The sequence below is a fragment of the Scophthalmus maximus genome, chromosome 1, assembly GCF_022379125.1.
Source record: "Scophthalmus maximus strain ysfricsl-2021 chromosome 1, ASM2237912v1, whole genome shotgun sequence".
NCBI lineage: Eukaryota > Metazoa > Chordata > Actinopteri > Pleuronectiformes > Scophthalmidae > Scophthalmus > Scophthalmus maximus.
The window spans coordinates 15,397,138-15,415,572 of NC_061515.1; the positions used below are offsets into that span (position 1 = coordinate 15,397,138).

An 18,435-nucleotide genomic window follows, 5' to 3' on the forward strand; every position below is an offset into this window, starting at 1 on the left:
TGTGAAGGTAGTTCAGGGAAACGTCCAGACTTCTGTGCATTATCTACACAGTACAAGGTCTAGAGCAGCGGCAGGGAACTGTCTGCAGGGATTTCTCTGTTGAGTAGAGATGCAGGAAGTGAGAAGTCGAGCAATAGCAAAACTCGCTGGACATTTGAGAGCTCAACATGACCTCACCAGCCACTTTGAAAACAATCCGAACAGGGGGTCTGAGTGACACACTGTTATTGGCATTTCTTCACATGATTTCTGCAACGCAAACTCCCCTTCCCACCCACATGCAAAATAACCTTGTGTGAAAACAACCGATAAGGGTTCTGTATTCATCTGATAACTCATTCCAGTTTGGACTGTGCTACCCCAAAAAAGCTCCAGACAAACAGAAGCGCTGCCGTGTGTCAGTATTACCGGCTAATAAGGTTTATGGGCAGACCTGTGAACCAAGCCTGGCTCAGGCTGATATGGAGGCTTGTTTCCACGGTCCAAAGCCAAGCAGCCAATCATTTGGATATTGTCTCATGTTTGTACTGGAGGCTTTGGCTGCCCTCTGTGAGTCAACTGACTGATAATCCACTGCAGGGGCTCTGACCAGTCGAAGGGGAACAGAGAGAGACAAACAAGAAAGAACGCAGAGAGACAGAGAGAGAGTTAGGCAGACGGACGTGCCACAGGAAATCACCTGAGCAAAAGGCAGCGTTTGGTAGCGGTAGTAATAGCACTAGTAGGAGGACAAAAAGAGGTGAAAATGTCAAAAGACAGGGAAGGGCGAGGAGACGGCGAAAGAAAGAAATGCGGACGCAGAGAGAAAGAGGTGCAGACGGCGTTGTGAGTGAACACATGCAACATGATCTCGAGTCCATGACCGTCCAGCTGTCTCTCCTCTTTCTCTGTCCCCGCCACCATTTTCCTTTTGTCCTGCTGAATATGCTTTCCCAGCCCATGGGAGATGGCGAAGGAAAAGAGAAAAAAGTGAGAAAGAAAGAAGGAAGGCAAGAAGCACAGTGTTGGCGGGAGGAAAGGGAGAGTTGTCGATGAAGGACAGAAGGTCCTGTTCTGATATTTGGATACAGCTGAAGTGTGGGAGGAGAGAACAGGTGGGTAGCCACACGAAGACAAGTATGCCATTGTGTCGGCCATGAGGTCCAAGTCTCCTGAAACTACACTCCTAGAGTTGTAAAGCTGTTGTCAGACACAAAATGTCCGGACATTTTACGGAGTTTGCAGTACACATATGAAGAATGCAGCCGGAAGGGTCACGGGTCAGACACGTTCACAACAGCAGGTACATTTCCAGAACATTCCCGCGATGGGGTGTCGCCTTGTTCTTTGACTTTGATCGACCTGTCATGCCGATGGTGGGCTTGGCTTTGATACTCCCCTGAACCGTTACACCAACTGACACACAAACAGATGGAGCGAGGTAGGGTGAGGGGCGACAGAACAGGGTGTAGGGTGGTGGAGGGTAGATTTTTTTTTTTTTTTGGCTAGCTGTACCATGCTTACTTCCTTGCCAAAGAGAGCAGGCTCTGACTCTGCCAGCCTGGATCATGTGCCACCAGCTGGCGAGCAGGGAGCCACAACCATGGGGGCACAAGTGTGACACTCTGCAAAGAGGGAAAAAGAGGCGGCGACCACTGACTTAAGACATTGGGGGGGGGGGGACACATACTGAATGCTCCATCATCCTCCCATCCTCTTCCCATTCCTCCCTCTGCCTGTCCCCCTTTGTCAGGCCTTATTATTGAACATGTGACCTTTTTGCCCCTGCCATGAAAACAATGAGAGAAATAGAGGGGACAGTGAAGGTGCATTAAAAATACAGGAAATGAAACCTTGATTTCACCATTTTTTTGCTCAGAAATATTAACTCGGAGACGCGTGTTGACATCAAATCCTCTGCTCAAGAAAGAACTGGTGGTTCTAGCCATGTGAGGCCCTCCAGTGTACTGGTGGGCTTCCCTCCTCCTAAATCCGTCGCTGTCCCATCACCAGCTGGTACCGCCAGCAATGTGCGACTGGACGCACGAGCCCACACACCTATTTATAACCTCTATTAAGTCCGGATTTCAGTTCACATTGGGGTTTCAGTAGTGTTCACATGCTCCTAACAGCCCTGACTGCTCCCAGTGACGGGTGCCCACACACACAGCAAAGTCCTGTCATACACCCAGTGCTAACTCTCCCCTTTGTCACACACACACACACACACACACACACACACACACACACACACACACACACACACACACACACACACACACACACACACACACACACACACACACACACACACACTGTGCAGCATTAGTTCAGTTAATGGGGCATGCATTCCAGACACACAGACACACTTTTACGCACTTTTAAATATCCAGACAACTCTTCTCACAAACATGCACGGGCACACACACACACACACCACGCACGCACGCACGCACGGACGCACACATAACTGAATACATGCATGTGTGTACAAGCACACACAGTTTAAACATCAACAAGTACCACCGCTCCCTTTCACTGTGCCTCAACTCCCTTCACTCCCTTCACTCTACACCTCCTGTCCTCTCCATTCCTTTCTCCTTCTTTCCTTCACCATGTCTCCCTCTTTGCATTGTGTGTGTGTGTGGGTGTGTGTGTGTGTGTGTGTGTGTGTGTGTGTGTGTGTGTGTGTGTGTGTGTTTGTGCGTGTGTGTGCGCGTGTGTGTGTGTGTAATCAGCCCAGTATTAATACCTGCATTCCAACAGCCTCCAGGAATTTCTTAACAATGTAGCCTTGTTCAGGTGCAGAGAGACAAAGACCTCACAAAAATAATAATAATAAAAGACTGTCGAGAGTGCTGCAGTGAGGAGTCCCAGGGCTACGGCATGTGAGAGCTGAGGTACGTTATGATTTGAGATGAACACAGTTGAGTGGAATACACTTACACTCTCATGCCGCCTCCAACACTCGAGGCCGTCCTACGAACAAAATTCATACTCATCGGTACACATATAAGAGTATAACAGTCGAACACTGTGGTTAACACTCTCTTTCACACGCAGAGTGTGTAAGCCCAGGATGCACAAGACAAATAATCATACAGCTGAGCTGTAGTTCATTCATTTTCACTTTTCAAATGAAAGCTGCAACGATTGGTCTTTTTGTGGATCACTGGAGCAGACAGATAGGCAAACAGAAATGTCTTTTGGAAACTCATTTGTTGGATAATTATAGTAGTTATTTAAGAAAAATAAGAACTGGACTGTGGATCAGAAAAAAAGAAGACATTTAAAAATATAAGGCTGGGTTTTAGGAATCTGTAATTCTTTATTTTATTAATCGTTTTGAGATTTTATAGACCAAACAAATGAATAATTAAAAGGAGAAAAATAATTAGCAGATTAAAATTATAATGAACATTGTAATTAGTTGCAGCCCTATGTTCCGAGCTAATAATGGCAAGTGAATTGCAATCCAAAGGAGTCGTTTTGCTCCAATGAACATGAAATTACATTTTTATTACTTTTTGTGTATGATTGGCCATTCTGTGATCCATGTCAATGTGGCAAAAATATTCTTATTGATACCCAGGCATTGATTTCCAGACTAAAGTAGAAGACGGAGATGATGAAAAGCAGTGACATACTGAATGCTCCATCATCCTCCCATCCTCCTCCCATTCCTCCCTCTGCCTGTCCCCCTTTGTCAGGCTTATTATTGAACATGTGTCCTTTCTGCCCCTGCCATTAACCAGCCCCACCCTCGTACACACTGCCTTCAATTCACTGACACACACACACACACACACACACACACACACACACACAGACAGACAGAGAGAGAGAGAGAGACAAAAGTGCACCGCACACTCCCAAATTGCTAATTGACATGGGGGAGTCGGTGCATCTTCCATCATGTGAGTGTTGAATGGGATCAAAGAGGGTCCTTCAAGCTGCCCCCGTCCTAGAACTCTCGCCCTCTCTCAACGCCCCATACGGCAGCCAGGAATGGCCAAATATCCATCGTACTACAACAGAAAAGGCACAGCATGTTCAGCTGACATCAGCCTGAAAATCATTCCGGACAAATAATTGTTAACTAAATTTTGTCTTACTGCTGCAACCTGCCCGCTGGAGCAGAATGCAAGATGCTCTCGAGGCAAAACACTGGGGTTATAATTACTTTAGCCCTCAATAACAAGAGGCTAAATCGGTTAGGCACTGTGTAAGTCTAACATTATACCCACAATAACTATCCATCACATTTGTTGTTCTGCAGATTGCACAGACATGTAATTGCAAATCATTTAGCCTGATGGAGTCATAATCCAATTGAAAGCCATTGATTTTGGATTAAATATGCATGTGGACCGGGACTCAAGCTTGTACTTTTCCTGGTAGACTGAATCAAAATGATGCTGTGAAAAATGACTGCTTGTACTACTGGAATACTGCACCAAAAGCTGAACAACAAGAGGTTGAGCTTTGAAATATGCACTTCCCCTAATGGGAAGACTTTCCCCCGTCGCTGCAAGGAACCGATGCAACTTTACAAATACTGTTATATGAGTGGGACGTGAGTGTAAGGCTGATTAGTGCCATTAGCTGAACTGTCAGTTAAAAAAAGATTACCTTCTCCCACTGCTAAAAATCACCACCGATTTGAGACACCCCGCTTCTTTTGGCTCTTACTTCACGGGGCTTTTTATGATGATTAAACAGCACATGGTCAAGATGATCCATGTATTTCCTTCTGGCCCTTGGCAGGGATGAGAGATGGGTGATGGATGGAGGGTGAAACAAGGTGAGATGAGGAGAGAGGCAAAAGAGTGTGAGAAATGTACAGATGGGAAAACACGGTGATGAAAGTGATGATTTACAGAGGTGGGCATACACCAAGGTGTTGTAAAGACACCGCCAAGCAAATTCCAGGGAGGCACATAACTAAGAGAGAAAAAACACTCTTAGGAAGTGGAACTGACTTGAGGAGAACATTAACAGTCAGAGCATGGTAACGTTACCCCTCTACACTTCTCTTTCAAAGTCAAGTTCACACAGGCAGTGAGGTGCAAAGGGAACTTTTGTGCTGTGGCAGTTGTTTCAGAGGGGCTCTGGTAAGCGAAACCTCAATAAAACAAAGACGAGTTATGTCCCGAGGCAGGTTGCCTGACTCGGAAGCTCTGAAAACTGACACTGCGTCCATTCGGCGATGACACGCTGGCCTGGCTCTCAGGTAACGTGGGGAGCCCCCTTTTCTCACACACACAGACATGAAGTCATAGCAAACATCCAACACACACCTCCGAATCTCGCGCACCAACACCTTTTCCCCTCCTCCACTCCTTCTGCTCCATGCTCTTCCTTCCCACCGTGAAGGATTAATGTTCCCACTCCTGTCTCCCAGATCTCCCCCCGGCCCAGTTAACGCAATAGGATCTCATTGTCAAACAGTGACCAGTCTCACCGGAGAGGTTAACCACCGCTGCTTAACCATTAACTAGATTAAAGTCAGGGGAGGGCGCAGGAATGTACCCTGACAGATGGAAAAGGGAGATTGGACAATGGGAACTATGTGTGTACAGTCTCTACACACATAATGTAAGTTAACACAGAAACTTCTGGAGCCCCGTGAACTTCAAGTCACCCTCATCTCCTGGTTATCATCATACTATATAGATAAGGGAGAAAAAAGAATCCTTTGGGGCCGTCATAGTTCTGAAACCACTCCCTGGGAAGCAGGAATTACTGGGTCAGGGGTGCATTCAAACATTTGTCCACAGGCTTCAAATTGTGCCTCAGTTACACGGGGAGTGTTCAAAACCATGTGCAATGGGGCAAACAAGTTATGAAGGGTGCGTTCACAGCAAACAGTTTTACCCGCGCTCTCCTTCCCCCACAACAGCCCAAACTGGTGGTGTAGAAAGACACAAGGTGGTAATGGAACCCAAGTGTGTGTGTGTGTGTGTGTGTGTGTGTGTGTGTGTGTGTGTGTGTGTGTGTGTGTGCGTGTGTGTGTGTGTGTGTGTGTGTTCGTGTAGGAAGAGGGTGGGGTTGACAGAGCTTTTCTGGAGGGATGCATTCAGCAACTGCTGCTGAGGCAACTGTTGATGTCTGAAAAGCAACAGCTTGCGGGGCTCCCAGAGGACGCCCTGCCAGCCAACAGTCAGATGGAGGGTTTAGGGTTGGAGGGGCGCAGGGGTTAGGGTTTCTTCTCCACTGCCAGGAAAATGATCTCCTTGGCCACAGATCCAGGCTTTTGCGTGACATTCCCCATTCCTAATTGGTATTCCTCAATCCCGACATACTCCGTCTGTCTGATCCTCACTGCTGCTCTCTCTCGCCTGTGCCGCTTTTGTTTCCCTTGATCGCCGTGTTCGTGTTGCTTGACTGATCAAAACAGCTGGACGGGATACAAAGAGTATTGAAAAATACCTCTTTGTGGTAGGACTCAAAATATGTAAGTATTGTATTTCTTAGCTGCTTTGTGACACAAATTTGCACTGCACGTGCTCAAGCCAATCCTGCTGCTCTGTACATTACTTATCCTCATATTGCTGCAGCACTCTACTGATAAATTGATTGGCCTCACTTAACCTCGTCTCCCAAAAGAGCTTTGTGAATTTTCAATTTTGCTCCAACGCTGAGTTTTCAACGCAACCGCCAACCCCCTTGCCATGCGAGTACTGCAACGATCACGTGCACAAATGTAGAGACAAGGACACACATATACAGAAATGAAGCCTCGTTTCAAGGCCGCATTTGAAATCGCCCATCGCCACCATCTTCCTCCCCTGATACAAGGACATGATGACTGCATGGTAGCAACACGGTAGTCAGCTGTAATCATCTCTTATCCCATCCTTTGGTCCCTGTTTGTCCCTTCCTCTCTGCTATCTTCCTTCCTTCCTTCCCTCCCACTTCCTCTCTGCTCTTTTTTTTCCAACTTTGTCTATCTTCTTTTCTTTTTTTATATTCATGGCAACGTATATTAATTCTTTCAGACCTATAAAACTACTTTAAATCAAGAACCAAATACAGACAGTGGCAGAGTCTGACAACATACTTAATTTGGGCTTTGGAGAGTGAAATACCAGTGAGCATGCCAAGCAGGGGAGGATGGTCATTCTTATTTTAAAATCATTAATAGCAGCCATAAATCTGCAGAGGAATGGGGCTCTAGGGGATGGGCGTGAAAGCAAACAGAGTCCTCTCGCACTAAAACACAGCAGGCAATCTTACTGATGCTATGAAGGGTCATTAACTGTCACCCACGCACAAAAGCACAGTGGCCATGACGGGCAAAGGCAACATTGGTAAATCACAGCAAGCACACACCATCTCAAACAAGACTGGTCATCAAATGTACTATACACTCAAGTGTCATTGTAAAGAACAAAACGGAAAGAATGTTGGGTAGAAAAAACAGGAAGACAAAAGAAAGAACAAGAGGAAGAAGCGTATAGGCAAAGCTAATCTTGTTTATATCTATGGAGGCGCGTGTATGTGTATATGTGATCACACCTTTGGCTCTTTTGGGGATTAAACGATAGCGTCTCCGCTGTGAACCACATCCTCTTTGCTCTGTGACTTCAAACCAGGGTTAAACACACGTATGAAGACTTTCATCCGCAGACGCTCAGTTTCCCACACTGTGCTGACTGCCAGCTCACAAGACAACATCGGTGCCGGATCAAACTTTTGTAATTGAGTTTAATGTGTCACTCCCTGCAAATAATAAAACACAAGTGGACATGTGAAAGGCTGACAGGCTCAAATCCCTCACTCTGGGCTTGGGGTTTACCAAATGGACTTCCTCACACAAGTCAGCCTGAACATGCCTTTTACTCGAACTGACTAATGTTTAACTGGGAAGCCCTGGACATCCTGCAGAGTGAAACCCCGTCAAATCGCAAGAATGCACCCTGGCTGTTGGCAGATTACAGGTTTCACACCTGAAACGCGGCCTCTGGTTGGTGAGACGAGGGCCGCATTGTGGCTCCTTGTTTGTGTGGGGATTACTGCCTGTGACTTGCGGTGAGAGGGGGTTTTAAAGCAAGAAAGGGTGTCCCCCCGGTTTTCCATAGAATTTGAAGTGATGACAAACGACAAACAAACGCACACAATGCGGCGCAAGCTCGAACGTGTCCCGAGGAATGCCACTTATTCCACCTCAGTGCTCTACTCTGTCACTGTCTTAACACACTTTCTGTTGCTTACAAACACACACACACACACACACACACACACACACACAGGGGAATGAATCACCTCAATAATTACGGCCCAACCATTCCTAGGCCCCACTCCCCCAGAGGCCTAAATGACACGGGGGGCAAACACGGGCTTGCTCTCCCAAAGAAGCAACTATTAATGTGTCACTCACTGCTATACGAGCTAAGGTTTCCGTTGTTGCATAACACCAGAATCCTGCAATCGGGGGCTCTGCGTGTGTGCTTACGTGTATGCTCAACACTATGTGTGCATCTGTACCTGACTTTGCAGTTGCACACTTGTGTGAATGTATTCTATCTTTGAGTATTCTTGCATGCATTCCACAATGCAGGGGTGTGTGCTTGCACCAAGTGCCCCGGGACAGTGGTTAAAAAAAAAAAAGATCCCCTGGTTTTTATCTCCTAAATGGATCTTTTTCTGGCCTAATACCATAATAATTACACACGGCTGCAGGGGTGCACTTTTGATGCTGTGCTAGCAGGGGGGGAGAGAAATTAAAAGAGAGGAAATGACTGTGGGAATTAAGGCAGTGATAGACAAAGAGGCTGACGCTGCGTGTTAGTGTTGAACACCTTGAACTCAGCTGATGCTTGTCACAATGATTCTTTCCACCCCTTTCTGAATACTTTGGAGTCACTACAGCTTAGCTCGCACTCATCTAATCATTTGAATCTCGTTTTGTCTCCTTTTTTAAAAATGTAACTTTGTTCTTTTTATGCCCCAAACTTAAAAAAAAACCACACATCAAAGTTGAGAGAGCAACTAAGGTCGTTTTTTAGTTAATGCAAAGTTACTGCTTCTGTAAAAGCACTCGCAAAAAAAAGGGTTTTCCACACCATTACTCGAAACGGTGTTTCTAATTTCAGGGAGACGGCGCAAATCACAAACCATAGACATCTAAAATGAAGTAATGAGCCATCATGTTCCCTCTGTGGATGCCTTAGCTGCGATGGAAAAGGCGGTGGGATCTCAGGGGTGTAGAGCAGGAGCCGTTTGCCAATATGTCTGGGTCAAAAGGTCAGCGCGGTCCTGGGCACAGGCCCGCCGAGCACCTCGGGGTGTCCTGGGCTGCCATGCTTCACGTATCCGTGCGTCCGAAACACGGACACAAACACAGGCACACAGATATGTAGACACGCTCACTGGAGAGGACGCACACCTGGGTGTTTTTCGTGTCTCTGGGTTTTTTATTTAGCGCACCTCTGTGCCCAACAGTGACATAGTTGGAAGTTGCAAGTGTGTGACCATTAATTGTGAAAATGTGGGTCTGTGTGACAGAATCCCACCGAGGCCCAACAAGAGCTGCTATTCTTAGGCCTGGACAAAACTATGCTAGGGTGTGTGTATGTGTGTGTGTGTGTGAGAGAGAGAGAGAGAGAGAGAGAGAGAGAGACCCTGTTTCTATGAGGAAAGCCAGGTTGCACCAAATGAAAAAGAATACTTTCCCTCCCTCAAACTTGAACAAACTTCAGAGCGGCACAGGGGGAACTGGGTGAGCTCAGCACCTGGAAGCGAGCCTTTAAATCAATGCACCACAGCAGTACAGAGGGACGTGTGATCTCCACAGCCTCCATCAATTACAGGGAACTTTTTAGACATCTGTTTAAAAAAAAAGGGTCCACGAAGGGCAGACAGACAGCAAACGGCAACCACGGACTGACCAGAGAGGAGGAAGAGGCCGGTCCTAAATAATAAATTAACTCATTAATATCTGAAGAATGAAGTGGTGTGAAGAGAAGACAGTGGAACCTGAGGAAAAGTGAGGAACACAATTGATATCCAATAAAGGGGACGCACATGAGATGGAGGAATATACCGTGATGCAGTGAGGACGGGAGAAATCGAGAGATGGAAGGAGGGGTATGGCCGGCCAGCACCCTAGCCCCGCCCTTTGCCTCATCCGGCTTCAAACAACTAGAGGCTGCACTGGCAGGGACTAAGAAATGACTTCCACGAAATAATCACAAGCAATTTCCCAATTTTTGACATGCATACAAATAGCAACACGGGCGCCACCCAGGGTTATAGTTCTCATGGAAACCACCAAAAACAAACAAGTAACATACGATACAATTTATAAGGGTATTGAGCAATGGAATATCACAGTGACACCAAAAGAGATGAAAAACAGCAGCATAATCTCACTATAGCAGCGTGTTTAAACCCTTATGGGGGCTGTTTACCATCCGAGATCAACGTCAAGTACACTGGGGTCAAGAATAAACTCATGGGGAGCCACAGCAACTCCTATAGATCGATATACACTGGGCTCCGGTCGATAACCACAAAGCCCCCTTCCTTCATAGATCATACGAGGCCAAAGTCAAGTTGCATTTAGACATGGCCTCTCTCCGGGCAGCACTGGGGGGGGGGGTTGAGGCGCGCTGCCAAGTGCCAGACGCAAATCCAGAGGATCAGACATCAAAGCTCTGGAAACTGCAGCACGGCAGCCAGAGAGAGAGAAACTGGAGGAGACCATCCCAACTAAAGCATCGTCTCCAAAATAAGAGCCAACGCTGTTCACCTTTGAGTCATGAAGAGTTGCGCAGCTTGTAATATTTAATCTTGTTGATTCCCTTCGGGTGTTTTTTTTTTTTAATCTAAGGCTACAGACATCTTTTTCTACAGGTGTATTCATTATCAACACTTTGAAAGTCCCCTCCCCTGCCCATGGATATGCGACTCTGGCGGAATTCGAGCCGGTCAGCGTCGCTCGCCGTGTTGGTTTGACGCGCGGCGCCCGGAGGGGAGCGGCAGTGCGCAGGACGCGTCGTGTCCCGTGCGCCGAGGACTTGGCACGACAACTGCAGCCCACGAAAGGCGGCCCCGTCGTCAACCCCCGGCAACAATCTCCGCAGTGGAGCTGCGCAAACCCGACGGCCGCCGCGGCGCAATGTGCGCGTCTTCTCTTCGTTTACGCTGGAGACTTGTTACATACACGTCGGTGTTCTGGGGGATAAACGCTTTGCCCGCTCGTCTCGGTGCATCCCTGCAGACGTTAACAGGTTGTTCAGCGTCGGCCAACAGTACAAAACATTACCAAACTGACAAAGTGTGTGATTGAACTCAATGAGCCGCTCCTGACTGACTGACTGGCCGCGGCGGCGGGCGCAGGCACGTTTTGTGCCGTAAACCCGAACTAGTCTGCGAAAGAGGAAAAGTGACCCTGCAGCCCCCCGAGCCATGAGAAAAAAAAGAAAAGAAAAAGTCACCGGCAACGAGTGAAAATCACGGCGAAGTTAGTCGAAAGAGATTTCATTCAAGGAAAAGGGGAAAAAGAAGATGGAGCGCAGCGTAAAGTATCAGACACGCTTACCTAACGCCCAGAGCAAGGTGCACAGGAGCGACGTGCGTCCGAATGTTGTCCCGTCCATGGCCGCCTCTCTGCAACTTTGTCCAGGGGGAAAGTATTCACTTTGTTTCGTGTCGTGGTATTGGGAGGAGAAATCTGGCAGCAGTTGGTCTTCTTTCTTCTTTCTGTGCTCCAAAGCCTTCTGGAACCTCTCTCTCTCTCTCTCTCTCTCTCTCTCTTCAAAATGACTGCCTCTCTCTCTCACACACACACACACACACACACACAAATGCACACAGAAATCTGATGCTAGTGGTGGCAGTACTCTTGGTTGATATATTTGCACAAAAGGTGACCCCCCCCCCCCCCCCCCCCCCCCCTCCCCTCCTCCCCTTTCCTGCTCCTTCTCCTCCTCCCAATACAACCCCCTCCTCCCTCTCTCTCTCTCTCTCTCCTTCTCTCTCTCCACCTCACTTGCAGTGAAAAGACCTGCTTGACTAATCGTGTAGTCCGGGTCCACTGGGGGCCCGCAGGATTTCTTTAAAGAAGCTTAAAAGTGATTTTATCATGATGCTCCTCTAGCCCCCCCCCCCCCCAAAAAAATGCCCCTCAGATAAAATAACCAGAGCTCTATCGGAATAATATATAGAATTAGGAACAGCAAACTACAGTGCAGAAATGTATCAGCTCACATCGATATGAGTTCCTTTAGTATATTTTTCTACCGATAGCCAATTGTAAAAAAAACAGTACTATATTGCTAGAAAATTATGTCGGTAATGACACAGTTTTTGGGGGCAATGAGCCATTATAAAATAGGCTGTAGGACAATTAACATTTGATTAAGAGAGGAATTGCAATTGTAGACATGAGGAATTATTTTCTCCCTCGACAGCTCGAGGGCTAATTGATTAGGTTTCTAAGCGTTATTCAGAGGTCTTGATATTTTTTTTTACCAAAACTAAACGGTTGGGGGGAAAAATAGACAAATTTCCGGCACCGGTTTGACCTACAACATCCCCAACTAGCATATGTCTCAAATAATGATTTTCATTTTCAAAAGCAACCGGAGGCCATTTCATTGGAGTGGGCTAAGCTGTCTGTCATTGGCAGACATACCATTCATTCCTAGACATGTAATCCCTTCAGAATCTGTTTGGGTATTTACAGGGTATGGGGACAACCTATCTGGGTATTTACAATTCAGATATATAGTTATTGTGAGGGGCTAAGTGGCCTATTCACAATGCTATAATACCAGACTGAGTACTATGGAGTGGGTATTGTGTGACCCACATAGTTGATTTAGGCCAAATCCCATAAGCTAGGACTCGGAAAGCAAAAAAAGATGTTAGTCCTGTATAAGATTACTTAATGGTACCATTGCTCAACAAGAACACCTAGCTTTCTTTCTAACGGAGACGGGTCGACTCTGGGGCAACACCAATGATCGGCACGCCCTGCAGGTAATAATAGCCCCTTGCGGAGCAGTCGCATTCAAAGACGTACATTCCAAACATAGTTAGTCTAAAACAGCTGGTTAATATTTTCTCAGCCCCGTTTGAAGAGAAGTGATACTTGCAACCTGTTCGAGCGCAGCAACAGTCACCCCTGTCGATGGGGACTGATGGTTGTAATACACACTCAGAGCTGTTCTCTACATGAAGAAGTCACTGGCGGCAGTTTATAACGGCTACTGAAGGTTGGGCCGAGGGAGCCAGTTTAGCATCACACTCCTTGAAACTCTCTTTCTCTCTGTCTATTCCCAGCTATGATGGCGGGAGGCAAATGCAGCCTTCCCCCTGACTATCTGACATCAATACAGCCACTCATCCCTGATTTTGACCCAGTCATAATCACCTCTCCATGCTGTAGAGACATGAGATCCACTAACAAGTCCTCGGTCCTGTGGTGCAGGACCTAGCGCGGTGTGCCTTACATAACACCAAGAGTATATCATGCTGCATAGCTGTGGCAAATGCTGATTTAGCCAAGCACGGGGCATTCTTACGTAAGGCCTTCACATTCAGTAGCCGAGGGTGTGATTTACTGTGTTGGCTCATTACCTAATGGAGCTGCAGGAGAGTAGGGGCTGAATAAGGATGGAGGAGGATTTGTCCTCCTGACACAGACGAGGACAGCGTAAGTCAATGGATAGGGGAAGAGGAGGGAACACGTGAGGAGAGGAAAAGGAGTGGGATAGATGTGGTCGGAGGAGAGTGGTAGGAAGAACAAATGTATGACTCGCGGACCTTAGCAGACCCTCACGAGCTCTCAGTACAACACGTGGCTAAATCTATCCAGTCATTCCCGGACACAGAAGTAGTTGTGTCCGGTATTCGCTGAAGTCAGTCTCTGTGACAAAGGTCTGCTCCATCAGACACCATCATATTTAGTCACTACAGGTGAGAGAGGTGGAGGAGAGGTGGGTGCATGAACGTGATGAGGAGGCAGCCCTGTACTCCATTTAAAAACGGTGTCAGACAAGACGCATAGTAAAATGACAGGGTAGACGTCCTTCAGACACACTGTGTTTTGTGTACTTTGACATAATCCGTCAAGTGCAAAGCACTATTCAGATGCTATTATTTCAGAACTGTGTTCGCCATTTAAGTCTATACATCAACAAGTGTTTACGTGTACATATAATCTTCACTAAAAGCTTTGAGTCAACAAGTGTAATTATATTGTTCTCATATTTCAAGGAGCATATTATGCAAAGTCCTGCATCAACAAGCCACATCTTCTTTATGAAAAGGCCACTGCTGAATTTCAATTCATTAATAAGCACACAAACGGCATAGCCACTTACCAATAACTAATAGCCAATGAAATAGTTTGTAATCACTCAATGATCTACCCAATTTCCGCATCTCACCAGGTTGTGGTTACAGTTGAAGCAGACTTAGCAGACCACATGTCCCTCGTGTCCTTCACCACAGCCGCGTCGTCTTGACAAGGACACCAGTAAGTTCCCGGGCTAGGTGGAACATAATCCTTCCAATGTTTTCTACCCAAACTCTGTCTGGATTACCAAAGTCCTCATCCAAATGATGATGGAAAGTCAGAGACACCCTGCACACGAAACTAAACTTAGCCCCTAGAATTAGTTTATGACCATAGAATAGTCCTGGGATGAAGATTGACTCAGGGTCATCTGTATCTTTACAGTATCTTCACTGTACTCCCTGCAGATGCCACACTGATGCGCCTGTTGATCTCACACTACTATCTTAGCCTCATTTGTGAATAAGGCCCAATGCTTGAACTGCTTCACTTGGGACGGCTCCAAGCCCGGAGAAAGCAATCGCGACTGCCTCACACTACAAACTACCCCATTGCATCCTAAAGGTCACTCGCAAAACAGAAAACATCATTACTACAACACTAGCAAATACCCAGAGGGCAGCGTTGACCCTTTTCCAGCACTCTGGAATAAACTTGCCTGGGGAACTTAAACAGTGTGATACTCTGCTAATTAATGTCCATATTATATCCTCAATTTTTTAAAACATCATAACTGCATCCCCCCCATGTCAGTTCATAGGCATATTCCACGTTTTGACTAACTAATCTGGTAATTTAGAAGATTTCACAACCGCGCAGCAGGACTTGCTGTTTCCTCCTGCAAGAGTCCGAGGTTCTGCATATAAATCAGGCTGGGTCCAGTATAACCAAGTCTATGAAGCAAAGGGAAGTCATACAAAGCTTATTAGCAAGGTCTTCACCATCTGAGTTTAGCACATTTTGCATGCTACCAATTGATAATTTGTTGAACATAAAAAAAAAGATCTGAGGCAAGAGGGAATTTCATTCCTTTTGAAGGTTTTACATCATAAATTAAAGTATTGGGAAAAATAAAGATTTTGACCTGACGATGGCACTAGATGAAAAAGTATTCTGGCAATTTAGCATTGCAGTTCTGTAACATTCTCTGGCTCTCTATACACAGTCAATAATGCTAAAAGTGGCTAATGTAGCCTTGAGCAGGCTATATGGGTCGTGCAATCTTGTACGGCACATCCCCAGATTTTTCACAGTGTTAAACTTCAGATCACACCATCATTTTCTCACATAATATCGCTTGCGGCAATTTATCAGACTTTGCGCGGCTCCCTCTGGAGCCCAACAAAAACCCAAATACAACTCTTTTTTCCCCACATATGCAGCAGTACTCCCCTATAAACAGACTTTGATGTGTAAAAGCAGCAGAGTTCCATCACCAGAATTAACAAACGTACTCAAAAGCTCATCGTCATTATGATTCATGGTGCATTGTCTGGAAATAGTATCTGTTCAAAATGGGGCGCCCAATGAGCTATTTCAACGAACGGGTGAAAACCTTGATCTGCCAGTGATGCCAGAGTGAACGTCGGGGGCGGGGGTCACGAAGGATATTCGTATTCCACATCTGGTTCCATCCATCTAGAAATGTCAGTCAGGACCAACGAGGTGCACAGACACAGGCATCCCTGGAGCCGTATTTTTTTAATTCTGTATCATGACTGTCAAACAAGTCCATGACTGTCGAAATTATGTAAAGGTCATAGAATTCAGGCAAAACCTGCCGGCTAGCCCTGAGACTTGTCAGCATTTTTTTAGACTTCAAGAGAAATGAAACCATGCAGTTGTATGACACTCAAAGGTCCTCACATAGGCAAATTGTCACACCTTGCAAAACAGACAGCCCACTAAATAGTCCCTTGTTATATGTGATTTGCCACCCCCACCCCCCTGTCAAAAACAAGGCTACCTGACAGGGAAAGTGTTTGACACATCTGCCTAAAGCGAGGGCAGAAAGAGAAACCGAGGCGCGGAGACACTACAAAGGGAACAGAGATGTGTAATGAAAGAATAATGAAGGGAGCAGATTAGAAGTGGAGGAGGAGGAGAGAACTTTAATTCCAAAGTCAGGGGATGGGTAACACTTAGCCTCGGGGAACAACAGCAAAGTATGGGCAGAAAGAAGAAGAAAAAAAAGGGGGGGAAGGGATAGAAAGTGAGAGAAGCTGTAAAAATTCTCATGTCTGGTATTTGGGCATGGCAGGAAGAATGGATGAAAGATGTGCCGCAGCTTCATCCTTCCCCCCATGATGCTTTGATCTCTTTGTTTTGCCCTCTTTGCCTGTCTTTCTGTATGTGCCCTCCATTTTTCTCATCTGCCCACTCTAATCTCGCCATAAATCTTTATTTACCCCCCCACCCCCCTTTTGCACTCCTCTCCTGCTCCAATTCTGTCTCCGTCTCTTTCTTGGCCTCTCTCGTCTTGTCCGGACTACAGATGATCACACAGCTGTTTTCCAGGCATTGATACATAGCGGTGCGTGAGTCACGGTGCAGGATTTTGCGCAGTGATGAAGCTATTCTTTGGGAATCCAACACCACTTCACGCAACGTGAATCAGATACATTTGCTGCCAAGTTGGCTCTGATGACCAGTACACCCAACAACAAGAGTCACTAAAATGAACTGATCATCGTGACTCATCCTTAACTCCCTTTTTGTTTTCTCTCCAGTAGCTTTCACCTGCCTCAGATGTACAACAACAGTAGTATTTTTACAAAACTTTGTGCTTCGTGTTGGTTAAGACCACGTCTTTTAATGTGTGTTTGTGTCGATCACAGTGGATTCTACCTGACTCCGTGCACAATTTCCATAAAATTCTACAGTTCAGTTTCAAACTACGAGTTTGTCCCTCCTTAAACCGAACTGCCGCAAGATTAATGTACAGTCAAATCCTAGCACAGCTAGACAGTGAATAATGAATCTACTACAACACTAAAAGCCGTGGTGATGATACTATGATACAGAAACATTTCTGATGCACAGCAGTAAGCCCTGCATTCAAATACAACTCATATAATATTTCAAACAAAAAATAGTTTGAACGCCCCCGAGGCCAGTCTCTAAATCCATGTCACAGAGCTTTACCAAATATAATTTCGAGCACGGCAAATATAATGCATTTTATAATTCTGTTTGTCGTATTCAAATTTGTTCAGTATTATTTGTACGGACGGGCCCGTGAGGGAAACAGAGCTATGGAAATTACTTTTGCCTTGCTTTTCATCTAAACCCAGTGTTTTTGCAAGTTTCATCCCACAAATCAAATTTTTCTTTACATTATTCTTCCATCCACTTTAATAACGCATGAATCGATCTGCGCTAAAACAATTTTGCGCCAGGTAATCCGCAAAAGTGAATTGTCCTGCTTCAATTTTTTCTGTTAGAGTTAACTCATCGTATAGCATGGGAACATGGACCATGGGTAGCATGTTGAATTGGTCGATTAATCGGGCCATTAGCTCCTGGAATGTGTGTGCAGGCTCTCCAGCATCCAATTTTGCATGGCGTTCGTGTTGCCTGGGCAACACAAGGGCGTCTGTATGGTCCTTTACCACTTCCTTATGAACTCATCAGATGATCATGATGATCCCACCTCTTTTGTCAAAGAGTTAATTATTGGCTGTAAATTGTCTGCCGTGTCTCTCTATAGCTTTTTGTTAGGCATGAACTCTGGAAAATATCCAGAAAATTGTGTCAGGACATTATCCAGAGTTCCATATGACGAACGCAGCAGGAGATTGTTCCCAGTCGGACGCGTTCGCACCTATTTGCGGAACATTCTTTGGCGTCTGGGGTAGAACGTGCACATAAATTCCACTCAGGTTTTCCTGCTGTTTTCTCACATAGGCTCACTGGGACATTTCCCTGAAATTTTTACGAGAGGGCCGGAAGGAAAAGTTCAGGAAAAAGTCAAGACTTCAGCGCATGTCTGAAAGCAGCCCCGTGTGTGAGACCTGTGAAGGCACTGGCAAACTGAAGACATTGTGCAAAGCAATGGCCATAGGATTAAAGCCTGCTGCCCACTACGTGCAAAAAAAAATTCCGGTGAATGAAATTGGCGTTAAGTGCAGTGAAAATGTGTCAGG

At 46.0% G+C, this 18,435-nt stretch overlaps 1 protein-coding gene across 2 annotated transcripts in view; it reads right to left on the reverse strand.

Moving 5' to 3' along the window:
- The window catches only part of bcam (basal cell adhesion molecule (Lutheran blood group)), a 49,912-nt gene extending 38,128 nt beyond the window's left edge, over positions 1-11,784 (reverse strand). The window contains exon 1 of one of the 2 annotated variants that reach the window (XM_035628602.2): positions 11,528-11,781. In XM_035628602.2, the coding sequence (XP_035484495.2) occupies positions 11,528-11,585 (58 nt within the window). In that variant the 5' untranslated portion in view covers positions 11,586-11,781. Of the gene's footprint in view, positions 1-11,527 lie in introns of both variants that reach the window. The other variant, XM_035628609.2, reaches the window with a different exon arrangement.
- Between the last annotated feature and the right edge of the window lie 6,651 nt (positions 11,785-18,435).